This window comes from Alexandromys fortis, unplaced genomic scaffold (genome assembly GCF_014885135.2).
Source record: "Alexandromys fortis isolate MF-2015 unplaced genomic scaffold, M_Fortis_MF-2015_v1.1 scaffold_117, whole genome shotgun sequence".
In the NCBI taxonomy this organism is placed as follows: Eukaryota; Metazoa; Chordata; class Mammalia; order Rodentia; family Cricetidae; genus Alexandromys; species Alexandromys fortis.
The window spans coordinates 4,531,016-4,549,171 of NW_026068015.1; the positions used below are offsets into that span (position 1 = coordinate 4,531,016).

Genomic DNA, 18,156 nt, shown 5'->3' on the forward strand with positions numbered 1-18,156 from the left:
TTTGCATTCATTTTAAATTTTCATATATTGTCTTTTAAACTTTTATTTTTAGGGTCTAGGAAAAACCATCCAAGCCATTGCATTCCTGGCATACCTCTTTCAGGAGGGTAATAAAGGGCCTCATTTGATTGTTGTTCCAGCATCAACCATAGGTTTGTAATACTGGGGACAACTCTTTCTGGGTTTGTGATGTTTTATATTGGTTTCTTATGTGGTGATGAATATTAATTTTTTGGCCTATTGTCTCTTTTGTGTAAGTGTATGTGTGCCGGGGGGAAGTTCATTGACAATATTTTCAAAGACATTGACATGGTCATTTTGTTTTGCTTCATAATACTTAGAAATTACTTTTTAGAGTCAGAGGAGCTGGATGTGGTGGCACACACCTGTAATATTAAGTACTTGTAGGAGGAAGTTAGGAGGATTGGAGTTCAAAGTCATCTTCATATGTGTAGTGAGTTTGAGGTCAGCCTGGGCTATACAAGGTCTCTGGGTGGGAAAAATATAGCTGAATGTAAAAGATAAACAAAAGAATATGATGGGGTATTGAGAAAAGGTTTTTCTATGTTGTCTATCCATGCTTCCATGAACTTTTAGACTTGGGTGATCCTCCTGCCTCAGCTCCTGAGTAGCTAGCTGGCATTACTACCCCGCCTATCTTTAAAAAAAAAAAAAAAAAAAACTTTGAATCTAAAAGTATGTAATTTATTCTCTCCTTAAATCATTAATCCATCCTTTCTGAATTAATTGAATGGACAAGTTGGGGTGAGAGTTTTGTGCATAAAAAATAAAAACTGTCTCTCCTTGGGTTAGAATTATCACTTAAATAAAGTTGTCTTCTACCCCTTTCCCCCGACCTTGATGCCATTTCAGATCCTCTCATTTTAATCATGAGGGATAATATTCATAGTGCTGTTTTCAAAGCAAAATTGACTTAATTAACATAAATCCTGCAATAACAGATTTAAATAATCTCCGTGTTTTGTAGATAACTGGCTAAGAGAAGTTAACTTATGGTGTCCTACTTTAAATGTGCTCTGTTACTATGGTAAGTCATTTGGTTTTCATCTTCAGGTTCTTCAAATTTGAAATATATAATTAAATACAATAAATACAGTCGACGTGTGCTTCCTTTTTAAATTCTAGGTTCTCAAGAAGAGCGTAAACAAATTAGATTCAACATCCATAATAAATATGAAGATTACAATGTAATTGTTACAACGTGAGTATTAAGAAAATTTGGGAGGAGGTAGAGTGAATTTGCATGGTCTTTTTTTTTTTTTTTTTAAGGGTTGTCTTATACAGTCTGGCTGATGGAACTCTATATAGACCAAGTTGAATTCGAACTTGCCTGCCCCTGCTTCCCAAGTACTGGGATTAAAGGCATGTGCCACCATGCTCAGCTCGTAAACTGTTTTATAGTAGTAATGTGCAGGGGAGTTTATGCTGGGACTGTGCAACAGAAGTGATGGTGTGATTTAGGCTGACAGTGAAGGCGTTTCTTTTTCAATTTTTTTGTATAAGGCTTTTTGTTCGAGTTTGTTTTATCAGCTTACTAAAAATGGGGGTGAAATTTTTGTTTAGTTGATAGCATAACAAAACTCAGTTAAGCTTAAGATAAAATTTGAGGTTCTACACCAATAATTTATATTTCTAATTTGCAAGTAAATATTAATAACAAATATAATGAAATCTCAAAAAAATCTCGATTAGGGCAGAGTAAGGATGACAAAGAAACTAATTCTTTTGGTTTCTTTCACTTTTTTGAGTTGGGGTTTCATTTAAGTAGGCTGGTCTCCAATTCACTTAACTGAGTACTTCCTTGAACTCTTAATCCTTTTGTCTACTCCAAGGTGCTGAGATGTTAGGCTAGCACCACACCCAGTTTCAGTATAGCTTTGAATAACCACTACGTGTTTGAAACTATTGAGTGTAAATATGTGGAGGAAAGCTTAATATTTTTATAGTGTATTTAAATTTTTATTACTGCCATCTTCTATAGGAGTCCATTCTTGACAGTATTTATCCAAAACTTCCTTTTTCCTTTTAAGGATTTAAGATATTTCATGTAATAAGCTTTTGTGCCTTAGTGTGTATACGCACCACTTGCCTATAGTTGCCAGCAGAGACCAGAGAGGGTTTCAGATCCCCTGGATATGCGAGTAGTTACATACAGCAATGAGCTGCCAGTATGGTAGTATGCCAGCTGGAATGGAACCTAGGACCTCTGGTCAAGAGCAAGAAGTGCTCGTAACTGCTGAGCCATCGCTTTAAACAGATATCATTTTTTTCTTAAGTAAACATATCTAGTCTTGAACTCTTGGGTGTTACCTGGTAGTTCTTTGACCTACTGTTCTGTTTCACTATTCTATTCTTAGAAAAATGTATGGGGCAAAGTATATAGCAGTGCTAGATTATCTCTAAATCATTCTCAAATTGACAGCTTCCAAAGTATGTCAGGGTTGTCTAATATTGTAACATTTAAATTTCCTTTTGCATAATTTGGTTACATGTATGTAAATATTCAATAAAAATACACCAGTAATTGAGAGTTGACTGTTTAGTGCTCTCTCATTAGAGCTATTCGAAATGTAAAAAGAGAAATAATTGAGAGGCCAGTGAGATGGTTTAGTAGGTAAAGCAGTTGCCCCTGTTCCTGACAGCCTGAGCAGGAAAGAACGTGACCTTTGGTGTCACACATGTACTTAAACAAGAAATAAATGTAATTAAATACATTTTTAAGAAAAATAATTTGGAAACCCACATTGTGTTCTAATAAGCTCTAAGCCCCTAAATAGCACAATCTGAAATAATTCATTTTCTTTGGCAACAGGTATAATTGTGCAATCAGCAGCTCTGATGATCGCAGTCTCTTTCGACGGCTGAAACTGAATTATGCAATTTTTGATGAAGGCCATATGCTGAAGAATATGGGCTCTATCCGCTACCAGCACTTAATGACAATTAATGTAAGAATGTGTTTTATAAATGGTTATGAAAAAACTTACACACACACATATCAAGGAGCTAGTCTTAGTCTTTAAGGGTCTTTTGCTTGGTGGACCCTGTTGCCACTGTCATGTACTTCTTGTTTTGTTTTTTGTTTCTTTTTCATCACTAATTTTTTAAAAATGTAAAAAAAAAAATACTCTTAGTACTGTGTTGCACATGACCTTCAATTTATATGGCACGCTGTTTATATCAAGTATAGTTTATCTTTTGCCACCTCATAGAAGTTAATTGAGGATACAATTACTACTTTCAAAATATGACCAGCAGTTTCACTTTCTGCCTGAAGTATAATAAATGACAGTAACTGACATCAAGTATTTCAGCTTCTCTTCTATCACAAAATGGTACAATGTTCTTGTATCCTTTACTGGAAATGGTAGACAAGAAGACAGGGAGAGACGCTTAAAGAAAACTAAATAAGTTTTGTCTTCACCTTCAGGCAAATAACCGTTTACTGCTCACCGGCACACCTGTACAGAATAATCTGCTAGAGCTCATGTCATTGTTGAATTTTGTTATGCCACACATGTTTAGTAGTAGCACCAGTGAAATCCGAAGGATGTTTTCTTCTAAAATGGTAAGCATGCATGTTTGTTTTCCCCAGATGTGAAGCTGTGCTAGACGCTTTGCTCTTTCCACTTTTACTGTTGTTTTCATGGTACATGCTCTATCAAGTGAGCTTAAATACTTGTTATACTATATGTAAAGATATCAGACACAGTATGCAGGAAAATAACAAGCAGTTCTAGTGCTAGTATTTAGGAGTTTTGAGTTTTCAGTATCCCTATGAGAGCTGAATAATAGTTTAAAAGTGTTTGAGAGCTCAGAAATCTTGGGTTATATATATATTTTTTAAAATGCATTCTTTTTTTCCCTTGTATATCCTTTATTCAGCCTCCACTAATTTTAATACCTTATGCAATTATCATTATCAAAATACCATTAGCAAGAGAATACTTGTATAACACTGTCAACTCAAAGACAGGGACTGAAAACTAGAACTTAAGACCCAGCTATGAAGGTCCTCTGTCTTGGAGATGGTGACTAGCCTTTCCAAAGGTAGAACTAGAGTTTAGGATTTCCAGATACCCAGTGGGTATCTCTTGTCTGCATAGTCACTGTCCTGGGAAGCTAGAGGCTTCTGGGGGTAGAGCTTAGAGGTCTTACCCAGAAGCATGATATTAACCCAGTGACTTTGTGACCTCTGCTTACATCTATGAATCTACCATGTATAATCTGATGAGAGAGAAGATAGTGTGTTCTCAGACTTCGATGCATTTCATAAGAATCTCTTGTGGTCCATGACTACAGAAACTATGGTTATTAAATTGTTATTTTAGTAGACATTACGAGCATGTGAAGATGCCCAGTGCTTTATGTAGCAAACTACATTTTACTACTTTATTCCATGGCTCTTCTTGTTCTCCACCTGCTGGAGAGGAGAGTTGACTGGACTCAGGGGTTTCTAGTTCTTAGCTGAGCGACCTTATCTAAGCAGCTTACTTCTAGAGTGTCTTGCTTGAAACTTGGGAGAACACCCACCCCTGAGATCTTTAAGATGGCCTTTACCTTTGTCTTTTCTATTTTTGTATGTACTCAAGGTGCATGTGCACGTTCAGGCCAGAGGTTGACATGAGGTATCTTCTGTTGTTCTCCACCTTATTGTTTTACTATTATTAATTTAATCTCTGATAATTTCATACATGTTTAAATGCATTCTGGTCCTATTCGGCCCTCTAAACCCCTTGCTATCTTCACCTACTGTCTTCTCACTAAGTGTCAGTCTCACTTTCCTATATACTGGCGACCCACTGGGCTTAAGCAAAGCTACCATCCACTGGAGCCTATATAGGTAACTCACCAGTGATATTCATGATACCATGAATACAGTGACATTGATTTACCTAGTAGCTCCCATTACTATTAGCTCCTCTGGACCAGGTCTAATGACTCCTGCTCCTATGTGTGACTAAATGTTTAGGTGCTCTGTCTCATGCATACCTGTAGGCAGCCTCCATCGCTGTAAGTTCCTGAGTGCCATGACATGCTCTACCCATTGGACAGCATTTTGTGGCCCTCTTTCCCATCATCTGACTCTTAAACTCTTTCTGTTCCCTTTTCCAAGATGGCCTGTCAGCCTTTCAGGGGGTGATGTGAGTGTCTTGTTTAAAGCTGAGCGTCACACTACTCTGCTGTCCACTGGGATGTACACTAAACACTGCTGGGTATCTGGGGCTCTATGAGCTTGTCTGTTCTGTAAACCTGGTTCGTCTCTAGACCACTGGTCCAAGTGTTAACTAGCACTTGATACCTCTCCACTGAGTACTATTTCTGCTAGACTGGAAATCTCTATTTTTTTAAATTTTATTTATTTATTTATTTATTTATTTATTTATTATTTATTAAAGATTTCTTCTTTTAAAGATCGTTTCTCTGAATTGTTTTACTGCATATCATCTGTCTTTTTGATGTTTGCTGATTAATTGCTCCCACTTGATGTGCAACTATAGAAATAGACTGGGAGATTTTATGAACTACTCTTCCATCTTATGGGTCCAGAGGACCTGTTATGTAAAACTTTACTGTGTAATTCTTCAAACGCAGCAGCTTTGACTTGGTACAAATTACCAGCAGCTTTGCCTAGCATCAAATTACATTGACTTTGGGGAAGACTTTTTTTTTTTTTTTTAAACAAAGACATGGGTTTGTTGTTCTTTCTACCCTCTTACTCTCTCTCTTTAAACATATGCACACATTTTTAATCCATGTGATTTATTTTATCCATGTGATAAATTGGTTGGGTCTAAATACCAACTAGTCTGGTCCAGATTTATTACTTAAGTAAAATACATGATAATATATATACCATGAAACCTCAAAATATATATGAAACTTCAAATAGATTACAGCTCAGAATTTAAAAGTGATGTTCTGGGCCCAAGCAGTAATTTAGTCTAAAGCATCTGTCATATCTAAGGTCATGAGTTTAACTCACTCTACTATGTTTTGGAAAAGCCCAAACAGTCCAATGTATTTTCATCTGTGAATCGAGGGTCTGCAGATAGTGCATTTTGTAACATGGGATTGTTGTGATGATTTCAAAACATAATTTCTAAAGGGTTGTGTTTTTATTTTGCTTAGAAACCAGCAGATGAGCAGAGCATATATGAAAAGGAGAGAATAGCACATGCAAAGCAAATAATAAAGCCTTTTATTCTCAGAAGAGTCAAAGAGGAGGTAATTCTTAATTTAGGTGTTTTTGGTTGCAGATTTTTTTTCTTAAAAATTCTGTTTTCTTAGAATATTCTCAGAAAAATCATGAAGTGATTTTTCTTCCTAAGGTTCTCAAGCAGCTGCCTCCTAAGAAGGATCAGATTGAGCTGTGTGCAATGTCAGAGAAGCAGGAGCAACTCTACTTGGGCCTTTTCAACAGACTTAAAAAGTCCATCAACAATCTGGGTAACATCGGATTTGCACAGTTTATGAAAAAATAAACTTAGACTAGAGCATATGATAATTAGGGGTTATTCTTTTTGAAGAGTTAGCTGGGATTTGAAGAATTTTTATTTTGTTTTGGTTTTCAAGACATGGTTTCTTTGGGTAGCCCTGGCTGTCCTGGAACCAGCTCTGTAGACCAGGGTGGCCTTGTCCTCACAGACATAGGCCTGCCTCTGCCTCCTGAGTGCTGGGATTAAAGGTGTCCACTATCACCATCTGGCTTCAAGACATATTTTTAAGTGTTAAAAATTGAGGTAGACTTTAATAAATAGCTCTGTTTCACCTTTTGTTTTTAAATGTATACTCTTTGGATTACAGAAAAAAACACAGAAATGTGCAATGTCATGATGCAGTTGAGAAAAATGGCCAACCACCCTTTATTACATCGCCAGTATTACACACCCGAGAAGCTGAGGGAGATGTCTCAGCTAATGCTGAAGGTAAGGGCTTGTTCTGTACTCTTCTGAGCTTTGCTAATAACACTGGGAAATGATTCAGGTGGTCTTAGGCTGAAAGTCAGGCAACTAAAACATTGGGCATATTCATCTTTGAACCACTGCAGGCCTCGCGTATGCTATCCAATCTCTCCGTCATCCATGCTGCAGCCCTGACCTGAAATACACTTTATAGGCAAAGATATTTGAGGGACAAACAAGAAAGAAAAGATAATTAGGCCTAGCATGAGCAAATTGGGCCAGTAACTCTTTTTTGTTAGAAAACAAACATGCCCATTCATCTGTGTTCTTCTCTTAGGGTTTCTCACTGTGGGTGGAGCTGAATAAGTACAGTATACTCCACTTTAACTACCGAGCTAAAAGAACTGTTAGTCAGTTGGTCCCTGGCTCTTTATGAGAAGAGTTTGTTAATTTCTCAGCTAGACTTTCATAATACAAATTTTTAAGTTTAAAAAAAAAAAAAAACAAAAACAAAACAGCCGGGCAGTGGTAGCGCACGCCTTTAATCCCAGCACTTGGGAGGCAGAGGCAGGCAGGTCTCTGAGTTCGAGACCAGCCTGGTCTACAGAGCTAGTTCCAGGACAGGCTCCAAAGCCACAGAGAAACCCTGTCTCGAAAAACCAAAACAAACAAACAAACAAAAAAACAAAAACTAAACCAAACTAAAAGATCCCTTAGATTTGTGTCCTTGCTAATGGGACAGTTTTCCCATTTATTTTTTTCAGTTTGGTTTTTGTTGTTGTAATTTTCTCTTTGTCAGTTTAGTCTTTATTTTTGACTCATTCTTTCTTAACTCCTTATTCTTTTTGTAGATAAATCTGTGTTGAATGCAATGAGTTATCTTTTAATTATTTTGGAATGTTTTAAACACATAAAAATACAAAGAATTCCTAACGAACCACCTGTGCATGTTACTTGGACCCATTTTTACTTAGAATTCATAATGATACTGCTCTTGTTTCCTGTAAACCCCTAGATAGTTTTGCCAGGATTATTTTAAATTTTTTATTCAAATTTTTATTCAATTTTAAATTCCAAATTGTGGAAAAATTATTTATGTAGTGGGGCAAAGGATATTTTATATGTTAGTAATGGCAATCATAAAAAGAAATGTTCAGACAAAATAAGAGGAAAAGTTTTTCCTGTCTTTGAACGTGCTATTGAGAAGAGTTAAAAATCCCCCTTTTCTTATGATACCCCAAATTAATACTCATTTGTTATCCTTAATTTATTATACTAAAATGTCTGGTTTGAGTATTTTGCAAATGTGTAATGGTTTTATTAAATTATTCTCATCCTATTATAAATTGTGTATTATGTTTTATTGTTTCATTTTAAAAAGGAACCTACACATTGTGAGGCTAACCCTGACCTGATCTTTGAAGACATGGAAGTTATGACAGACTTTGAACTACATATACTTTGTAAACAGTATCGACACATTAATAATTACCAGTTAGACATGGATTTGATTTTAGATTCTGGGAAATTCCGAGCCTTAGGATGCATCTTGTCTGAATTGAAACAGAAGGTATTTAAAAGGATGACTGTCTTTGTATCTGCCTGGTTGAGTTTCTGAAACAGAAGATATTAGAAAGAATGATTCTGGTTTTGTTGTTGTCCTAAAGATTAGTTTATATTCTACGTTTTTCTAGAACCCAATGTTTTGAATATTTGTTTCACATAATTTTCTTTATGTAGAATTTCAAAGAGAATATAAAAGTCAGATAAGATTGCATATGTTAGTTCTTAGAGTATTATCATTTTGAAGGTGACTGATTTCTTCAAATGATACTGTGATTTGTATGAAATAACATAAATTTTCAGCATTAATGTCCAAATAGTGATTATGAAGCTGTTCCCATTGAATGATGCTCTTTTATTATGAAAAGGAAATAATAGTAAACTGTCTTTAACTTAATAACTGAGTTAAACTTCTGATACTGAAGTCTAGAAATTAAGGTAATTTATCCATATATAAGAAAAAATAAATTTATCCTCGGTACTGTTACTTGCTTTTTACTTTAAAAACATTTATGGACACTGCATAATTTTATCATGGGGAATTTTCTGCAAAGTTGCCAAAGGCTCTTTAAAGTGCTCCTTATTTTGTAGGCTTCATGGCTTTGGGTAGTGTAATGGTTTTACTTTCCTGTTTCTAATTCATGAATGTATTTCCACAGGGTGATAGAGTTGTATTATTCAGCCAGTTTACCATGATGCTGGATATATTAGAGGTTCTCTTAATGCATCATCAACATAGGTACCTCCGATTAGATGGAAAGACTCAGATTTCAGAAAGGTTGGTATTAGCTGCCAGACAGTACTCATTTGTGCCTCTGCTAGCATTTTAAATGTAAGGAACATTTCATAGAAATTCCTTCTTTTAAGACTTAGCCTATGTTGTTTCATATTATTTCCTGGGGGAGAAGAGGAGAATTTGTTTTACTTTCTTTTACCCAGAGTTGTATACAAATATATTCTGGAAAAATCTGAGAATTGTATGCTTTTCATAATTTTGCCTTTTATTTCATGTTATTTTTATTTTTTCAGTATTAAGGATTAAACCCAGGGCTTTTCACATGCTAGGCAAGGACTCTATACCCATGCTACAGCCCCAACCCTGAAACTTTTTCTTTTTAAAAACTATTCAGTGTTTAAAGCATCTTAAGATTTTAGTCAACATTGTTTTTAGGTCAGATGTTCATATTTTGAAGGTTAATTAAACTTTTAGGAAAAAAAAGTTCTTGTTTGGCAGGAAGATCTAACATTTGAGGCCAACTTAGGCTATTCAGTGAGGCATCCCCTGTGCCAACCTCCTCTTTTCCAAATAGAAACAACCCTAAAACCAGTCTTTACAGGTTTTTGAAAAATTACTTATTTTTCTAAGTAATTGTTCTGGTCTTTTTGTATCTTGGTTTATTTTTATCAGCTAGGGTGATTTTTTTACCCCCACTGTATTAGTGTTAAGGGTCAAAGTCATGACAAACAAATCCTGGGATGTGATTAGATCATGCAGTTCTTGTTTCATCTGATGTGCTGCTATCTACTGGTATAGCTGTTAAACTGGATAAGTATTATTTAGCTAAATCCAAAGTACCCAAGAAATAAAATACTACTTCAAAGATTAATCAAATGGAATGATTGAATTGAGTTGAGGGCGTCCTTCAGACATAGGAGAGAAAAAAGTAGGTGTAGTGGGAAGAGCACGTATGTGTAGCCCGTAGGTTTGCTTTCCATGTGAAGTTGTTGTTTTCAGTTCTATGTGTTTATCATTTAGTGAAATTGAACCTAATCTATTTGTCCTATAGGATTCATCTAATTGATGAGTTTAATACAGATATGGATATCTTTGTATTTCTCTTGTCAACCAAAGCTGGTGGATTAGGAATAAATCTGACTTCAGCAAATGTTGTTATACTTCATGACATTGATTGCAATCCATACAATGACAAACAAGCAGAAGACAGGTGCCATAGAGTTGGTCAGACTAAGTAAGTATTGTCAGTTGAAATCTAGTTTTCATCAAGTTCTGGCTTGATTAGTATAGAATAGTAAAGAAGGTGTGCTGGATACTCTGTTAGCTTTTACTTTTTCAGCAATGTGTAGATGCTATTTTTTTAAATCAGTGTACATTGATGTTGTCTAAAGTTCTTTGTTCTCACTTATTTTCTAGCAATTAAACTCCAACGTCCATACCAAGTAGTTCTATAGTTTATGAGACATATATATTATCAGTAATGGTAGTTCATGCCTATAATTGCATCACTTGAGAGGCTCAATCAGAATACTACAAGGCTCAGGCCAGCCGTCCTGACCCAACAGAGCAAGTTCTACGTCAGCCTGGGCTGCATAGAGACCTGGGCTACAAAGAAACAGGAAAATATTGTATTAAGGCAGTCATGCTTGTCTGGCAAATACTTCATCACCATACTCTATCTCTCCACTGTAATGAGGTTTTATCAGTAATTTTCAAAGCACACATATTTTTCTGTTCTCTTGGATCACTAGGAAAGGATGGATATCTGAATGTTTTAATACTTCTAAATGCCAATCTCAAGTAGTTTGAATAAAAGAAGTTAATTATGGGTCTGTCTTAGTCACTGGTCTATTGCTGTGAAGAGACACCATGACCAAGGCAACTCTTGTAAAAGAAAGCGTTTAATTGGGGTCTTGCTTACAGTTTCAGAGACTTAGTCCATTGTCATGATGGTGGGAGCATAGTGTCAGACATTGTAGACATGGTGTTAGAGCAGTAGTCGAAAGGTCTTTATTCTGATCCATAGGCAGAGAGACACTAGGCCTTGTGTGAGCTTTTGAAACCCCAAAGCCATCCCTGTGACACACTTCCTCCAAGTATACTTGTACTTACAAGGAATAAGACTATACTCCTTACGCCTTCTAATCTTTTTCTGGTGGTGACTTAGCATTCAAATATAAGAGCATATGGGGGCCATTTTTATTCTAACCACTTGAGTCATTTACTTACTTTGCCTATTATTATTGAAGTGTTAGAAATATGTATCTAAATTACTTTAGTGACTTGTGGACTTGTGTGTTTATTTTTAGAGAAGTATTAGTTATTAAATTAATAAGCCAAGGAACCATTGAAGAGTCCATGCTAAAAATTAACCAACAGAAGTTGAAACTAGAACAAGATATGACCACAATAGATGAAGGTAAGCTGTTTGTAAACAGAAATTCTGAAATTTATTAAAGTACAGATTACCAGAGTTCTTAACTAGTATGGAGGACAAACCAGTTTGAAAAGCTATGCATACTTAATGTCACATACAACAGTAACTAAGATTTTTTTGCCAGATTGATAAAAAACACCTTGATTTTGAAAATATTTCTCTTCTATCTATTATAGTGGACTCTAGAATATCCCCAAAATAAAATCAAGTTTAAATCAGTACCTTCATTCACAATTTCATGATTTGTTCTCTAAATGAGTAGCACTATCAACTCAAAAAATTGAAAACGTATTTTATGGTGTAAATAATTTTTTTTTTCCTGGTTGCCCTGCTTATATCTCCTGACTTGCTACTGGCCAATCAGTGTTTTAGTAAATCAATATGAGTATTTTATTAAACCAATATGAGTGACAAATCTTTAAAGTGTAGGAGATTATTTCCCACAGCAGTGTTGTATGTGTAGTATATATGCATATGTGTGATATGTGTGATTGGAGGTTAGAAGTTGAAATCAGGTCTCTTCCTCGGGTTTTTTTTTTTATTTTTTTAGTTTAATTTTTCCCTGCTCCCCTTCCTCTCTCTCCCCTCTCCCCTTCAACCCTCCCCCAAAGTTCCCATGCTCCCAATTTACTCAGGAGATCTCGTCTTTTTCTACTTTTTACTTCCCGTGTAGATTAGATCTAAGTAAGTCTCTCTTAGTGTCCTCATTGTTGTCGGAGTTCTCTGGGATTGTGGTTTGTAGGCTGGTTTTCTTTGCTTTTATGTTTAAAAACCACCTATGAATGAGTACATGTGATAATTGTCTTTCTGTGTCTGGGTTACCTCACTCAAAATAATGTTTTCTAGCTCCATCCATTTGCATACAAAATTCAAGATGTTATTTTTTCTGCTGTGAAGTACTGCATTGTATAAATGTACCACATTTTCTTTATCCATTCTTCGGTCAAGGGGCATTTATGTTGTTCCAGGTTCTGGCTATGACAAACAAAGCTGCTATGAACATAGTTGAACACATGTCCTTGTGGCACGATTGAGCATCCTTTCGATATATACCCAAAAGTAGTATTATTGGGTCTTGAAGAAGGTTGTTTCCTAATTTTCTGAGAAATCACCACACTGACATTCAAAGGGTTGTACCGACTTGCATTCCCACCAGCAATGCAGTAGTGTAAATAACTTTCAGAGCCCTAATACTTACATAATTTTATTTTTAATAGTAAATATCAAAATAAAATACAGTAAAATACACTTAAATTTTTTAATGTCAGTGTTTCAGATCAAATTACTTGGGCCTTAGAAACCTTAAGTAAATAGTTCCTTTCTATCTCTGTTGGAGAAGATAGTTAAGTTTAATAAGTTTAAATGATTTATTTATGTGTGTAATTTTTAGCAAGTAGTATATTCACATCATTTAAAACAGGGGCCTGGAAAGGTGACTCAGTTTTTAAGAGTGCTTCTTAAGCTCGGGAGTCCCAAGCACAGCCCTTTATCCTCCCTTGGTTCTGTTTGTTGTTGCTTGCCCAATAAAGCTCACTGAACTGATCACTGTTCTTCATTGAAGCAAATCAGGAAAAGAACTCAAATAGGACAGGAACCTAGAGGCAGTAGCTGATACAGAGACCTTGGAGGGATACTGCTTACTGGGTTGCTCAACCTGCTTTCTTTTAGAATCTAGAATGTCATGGTCTTAAATTAGGCCTTTCTACTTCAATGGCTAATTAAAAAAATGCCTTAGAGACTTGTCTACTGCCTGATTTTATGGAGGCATTTTCTTTCTTCCCTTCTTTTCTTTTCCCAAGGTCTCAACATTAAAAGCATAAATAACTTTAAAGTTCCAGTCTTTACAACTTGAGTTCAATACAAATTCTTGAAGTAAGAAAGTATTTAGCTTTATTTTGACTTGTACAGAAGCCCACAGTTGAGAGATTTTTTTACTACAAAAAAGGATTCTTTATTAAAGTAACTGGTTAATTACTCTATTGAACTTTTACTACAGAAATTTTGATATAAAAATGTTGAAAACATGGTATGAAGGAAAGCTTTGATGGGTACAGTATGTGTTTACCTTTGCTCTCCCAGCACCAGTGTGAAGTTAGTTTCAAGAATGGCAGTTCACACTCAAGGATTTTAGATAAATATTTTCTGAGTTGCTGCAAACAAGTGACTTTCAGATATGATCACATTTTCTACTCAGATTTCTCCCTGTTGTCCTTTTAATATTTTTTTTAAATGAGATTCATTTATTTTGTTACCTGTATAGGTATTTTGCCTGCATGTGTTATGCACAGTGTTGTGCACTTTACACCGAGGCCAGAAGAGGGCATCAGATCCTCTGGAGCTAGAGATGGTTGTAAGGCATCATGTGGGTGCTTGGAATTGAACCCAGGTCCTTTGGAAGAGTGTAATTGGCGTAATAACTAGGCTAACTTAATATGAAACAGCAAATTTTAATGAAGGGATAGCTTACAACACCAGAGATCTAGTGATGAGCAGGAAATACAAAAAAAAAGAGAGGGGCCAGATTTATATGTAAATATTAGCCCGAGGTGAACACGTCTCTCCAATGGGCTGGGCTATCCCTACAGAAGAGCAGCCAGTGCTCGCATATGCTGAGCCATTTCTATCTCTAGCACCCTTTTGAAAATAGGGTCCTATTAAAGTTTACACTTTAGATTTTATTTTGTTGTCTGTAGTATATTTACACTGAGAAGACTCTATTCTTTGTTCTCTTTGCATTTTTTAAATGTGTTACTAGTTAGTTTAGTTTAGGACATGTGTTAATTTGGTACCATGGACTGTCTTCAGATCTGTTGAATAAGCTTGGAGGGAGAGGTATCTCGGTACCTCTTATGGGTTAGCCAGAGTTCTATGTCCTGTCCACGTGACTTTTACCAGAGAATACAGCAGGTGAGAGTGTTCTTATAGTTTTGATTATGTCTGAGGATTTGTGAGAGAAATAATTTGTTGTGCTTTATTTTGGCTGTATACCTCAGAAAGCTGTTTGTAGTTGATGGCTGAACACATCAGAAATGCTTGTGACTTTACAGCTATGCTGTTGCCACTGCCTGAGAAATTAATAACTCAGTTGCCTATGTTAGGGCAGTTTTTTTGATGACATTGAAACAAACTGGGAATGAGTTATAGGTAGGAATTCACCAAAAAAAAAGAAAATGTTGAGAGAAAATATGTCTCATAAGCCCAGATATTTCTGCCTAACATTTCACATTATTTTCTGACCTGCAGCTGATGAAGGAAGTATGCCAGCAGATATAGCCACATTACTGAAAACATCGATGGGCCTGTGAGAGGAGAAATCCGAATTCCTGACTAATGAGGAAATTCAACTTGGTGCACTCAAGGACATTCACATCACAGTGACCATGGGGTTTATGAGCATTTGTAACTTTTTATAATTTCATGTTGCATTTCTCATAGTATGGACAACTTTTTGCCACTAACTGTATTCTCCATATATTCACATCCTGAAGATGTTGAATAATCATTTTACAAAGCAGTTTTCTGAATGGGGATTAGTTGGTGATTGTTTGTAACAAATATGCTAATGCTTTAGAAATGTCAGTATTTTTGTAATTATTTCTACCTCCAAATATATATATATATATTGTCTTTCACTGGATAATGTGTGTAGATTTACATGTGCCTTATTTGACAATGCTTATGTCTTGTTTTTACCTGTCTCATTTGAAGTTTTTATTATGTTAAAGAATGAAGCAGTATAGGTTTTTTTTAGCCTTCATTTTATTGCTATTTGAAGCAGATGTTCACCAATGTCAGTAAGAACTCAGCCTGAATCGAAAGGTGGCTTTCCATCTACTAACATCCCCAGGTCCTCTTCCTACTTCTATTAAAATACATTTGTTTGGCTAGGCACTAAGTTGTTTTCCAGTGAGTAGTAACAAGTCTTTCTCCTGCTCTGTGGCTCAATTCCCTTTTTCATTTTCTTACTGAACTTCTGTGCTCATTAAATCTGCCATTCTTGTGTGTGTTACCATCAGTCTCCTCTCCCGCTTCGCTTCTCTGAACTGGTTGTCCAGTCACTTCTGCTCCAGTTCTCGTATATTTCCTACAACCATACCACAGATCAGCAGAGGCTGTGACGTGTCTCTAGGCCGGCAGAACAGACTAATAACTTAAAGCTACTTCACTTCAAAGGAGACTGGATGTGACTCCATACGAAGGCAGCGTTAGGTACTGCATGGAAACAAGTCACTAACTTTAAAGTCTTACCAAAACACAATTATCAGCTCCCAGGATTTCCAATACAAGACCACCTGAAGAGAAGCCATTGTTCAATTCCAGTTCAGTGTGGGTGACAAAGTGAAATTTAGAAGTAAAATTGTCTTTGAAATTTCAGTCTTTATTAACTGTTCCTTTAAATTTTGCCTGTCAGTCTATATTGCTGTTTTTATTATACGCCAGATTCTTTGTACAACTTGTGAGTTTCGTGTTTTGTTTTTATTATGTAAATATCATTATAAATAAACTTATTTATAAATGAGAGGTTTGTTAATTATTGGAGCTCATACTTTTCGAGACACCCTGACTACTAAGGTGCTAGGTAAGCTATTAGAAGGTTGATATATACTCTTACAGCTCCAGACTCAGTAGTATAGTTTTGCTGCTAAATGAATATATTAGATAGATAGCGACACTACAGAGCTACCAAGAATCTGCAGGTGACAATGCTACCTCCTCCTGATCACAGTACCCAGGTCACTTAGCAAGTTGTTGGGAAGCGTACCTCTTAAAGCCACAGTAAACTCTTAACTTTTCTGTATGAATGTATCTCCCACACAAGGCATTTTTGTTGTGTTGTTAATATTTCTTCTAATGAAATGTAGTTGGATTCTCCCTGTAATAGTCTATTATTATGTCTTGGGCTTAATAAAAATATTTGCGATCATTAAGTTGTATTTCACACCCTTTGTAATAGATTCTAACTCTCTTTCAATTCTTTCCCATAGAAGTAGATAGTGTTAAGCAGAAATGGGATTGTCTTATGCTCAAGAAATTGTTTGGCAGTTAATTTTGATTTGTTACTTAGAATGAATCCTCACTTGTGCCTTCATTGGGTTGGTGCCATTGAACATTACAAGTCATTAGCAGAAAGCATACAAAAGCTACAAGTTGTTATGAGTAATTGATGCAGGTGTTTTGTTTCTTTGTTTTTGTTTTTTTTTTTAGACAGGGTTTCTTTGTGTAGCCCTGGCAGTTCTGGAACTTACTCTATTGACCAGGCTGGCTTTGACCTTGGGGATCTGCCTGCCTCTGTCTCTGGAGTGCTGGGTTTAAAGGTGTGTGCCACCAATGCCCAGCATAATGTAAGTCTTATTTTTCATTTTCTTAGTACAAGTCACACATGGATAATAAGTGTGCCTTATATGTGTAGGACAGGCAGCTCTGGCCAGTAGGAATTCCAGAGTAGAGGTGTGGATAGGTCAGAAGATGCTTTCCATTGGTACAGCTCTTAAGCAGCCATAAAGGAGAGATCTAACTTTACTGCTCTTCTTGACATTTAAAATATGTTAAATATTACCCTATAGAACATGCAGTGGTTACATTTTACACTTGAATCATAGAAATATGTAAGACTATCTTGCTAAGAGTTGTATCCATTGCTTTTCCTAAATTTTTATTTCCATTAAAGACTAGCTTTATGGAGTGGAATATGGAGGGAAATACCTAGACAGAAGCACTACCACCTGCATTAAAGCATTGCTTGAAGATTTTTTCTTTTACTGTAGATTATTTCAATCACATGATAGATACCGGTGCAATGAGATTCTGTTTTATTTCATTAGCAGCCACCAATAACAAAATTTTACCCAAAAGATCAAATTCCTTAGTTTTTGTGTATAACATACATAATAACATACAAGCCCCCCCCCCACCATACACACACAAATCAGAGAACACTTCTAAGGCAAGAACACACCCAGCTAAATAAGCACACCTAGCTAGACATGTATTTCTTTTTTCACTATACTCTCCCTCCCCACCCCTCTATCTTGCCTGTTAGCAATGAAGTTCTCTCTCCTCTGAACCTCATAGAGAGCATAAGACCATCTGCTTCATTAGTATTTCCATGTATGTTGCGAAATACCAAGTAAACATTTGTCGTGCCAGGGTATAAAACAAAAGTCTGCTTTCCAACAATTTAGTTTAAAATAGGAATTGAGGCATGACAGCAGAGAAACAGGAGGCTTCCAATGAGTTTCAAGGCAGTTTGGGCCAGCTAGTGCATTCTAGCCAGCCTTGAGATACCAAAAAACCCTGTCTCAAAGCAGTACAAAATAAGCAGTCCTCAAGGATAATTTAAATACTGCTAATTAGAAGGTTCTTTTAAGGAAGGTTATTGACTTGTTTTTTAAGATGTGTGTGAGTGCACATGCCACAGTGCCTGAGGGTAGGTCAACAGGTAATAGGTAGAAGTCAGTCTTTGCTTCCCTTACGTAGGTGCCAGGGATTGATAT

The 18,156-nt window shown here is 36.0% G+C and overlaps 1 protein-coding gene across 3 annotated transcripts in view; it reads left to right on the forward strand.

Annotated features, from left to right (window-relative positions):
• Smarcad1 (SWI/SNF-related, matrix-associated actin-dependent regulator of chromatin, subfamily a, containing DEAD/H box 1) overlaps positions 1–16,181 on the forward strand; it is a 63,823-nt gene extending 47,642 nt beyond the window's left edge. For all 3 annotated transcript variants that reach the window (XM_050162326.1, XM_050162324.1, XM_050162325.1), the window contains exons 12-24: positions 53–152; positions 989–1,048; positions 1,147–1,222; positions 2,834–2,969; positions 3,452–3,589; positions 6,154–6,249; positions 6,354–6,471; positions 6,829–6,950; positions 8,308–8,496; positions 9,149–9,267; positions 10,277–10,459; positions 11,535–11,644; positions 14,906–16,181. In XM_050162326.1, coding sequence (XP_050018283.1) covers positions 53–152; positions 989–1,048; positions 1,147–1,222; positions 2,834–2,969; positions 3,452–3,589; positions 6,154–6,249; positions 6,354–6,471; positions 6,829–6,950; positions 8,308–8,496; positions 9,149–9,267; positions 10,277–10,459; positions 11,535–11,644; positions 14,906–14,967 — 1,509 coding nt within the window. In that variant the 3' untranslated portion in view covers positions 14,968–16,181. The remainder of the gene's footprint in view (positions 1–52; positions 153–988; positions 1,049–1,146; positions 1,223–2,833; positions 2,970–3,451; positions 3,590–6,153; positions 6,250–6,353; positions 6,472–6,828; positions 6,951–8,307; positions 8,497–9,148; positions 9,268–10,276; positions 10,460–11,534; positions 11,645–14,905) is intronic.
• The last annotated feature ends 1,975 nt before the right edge of the window (positions 16,182–18,156 follow it).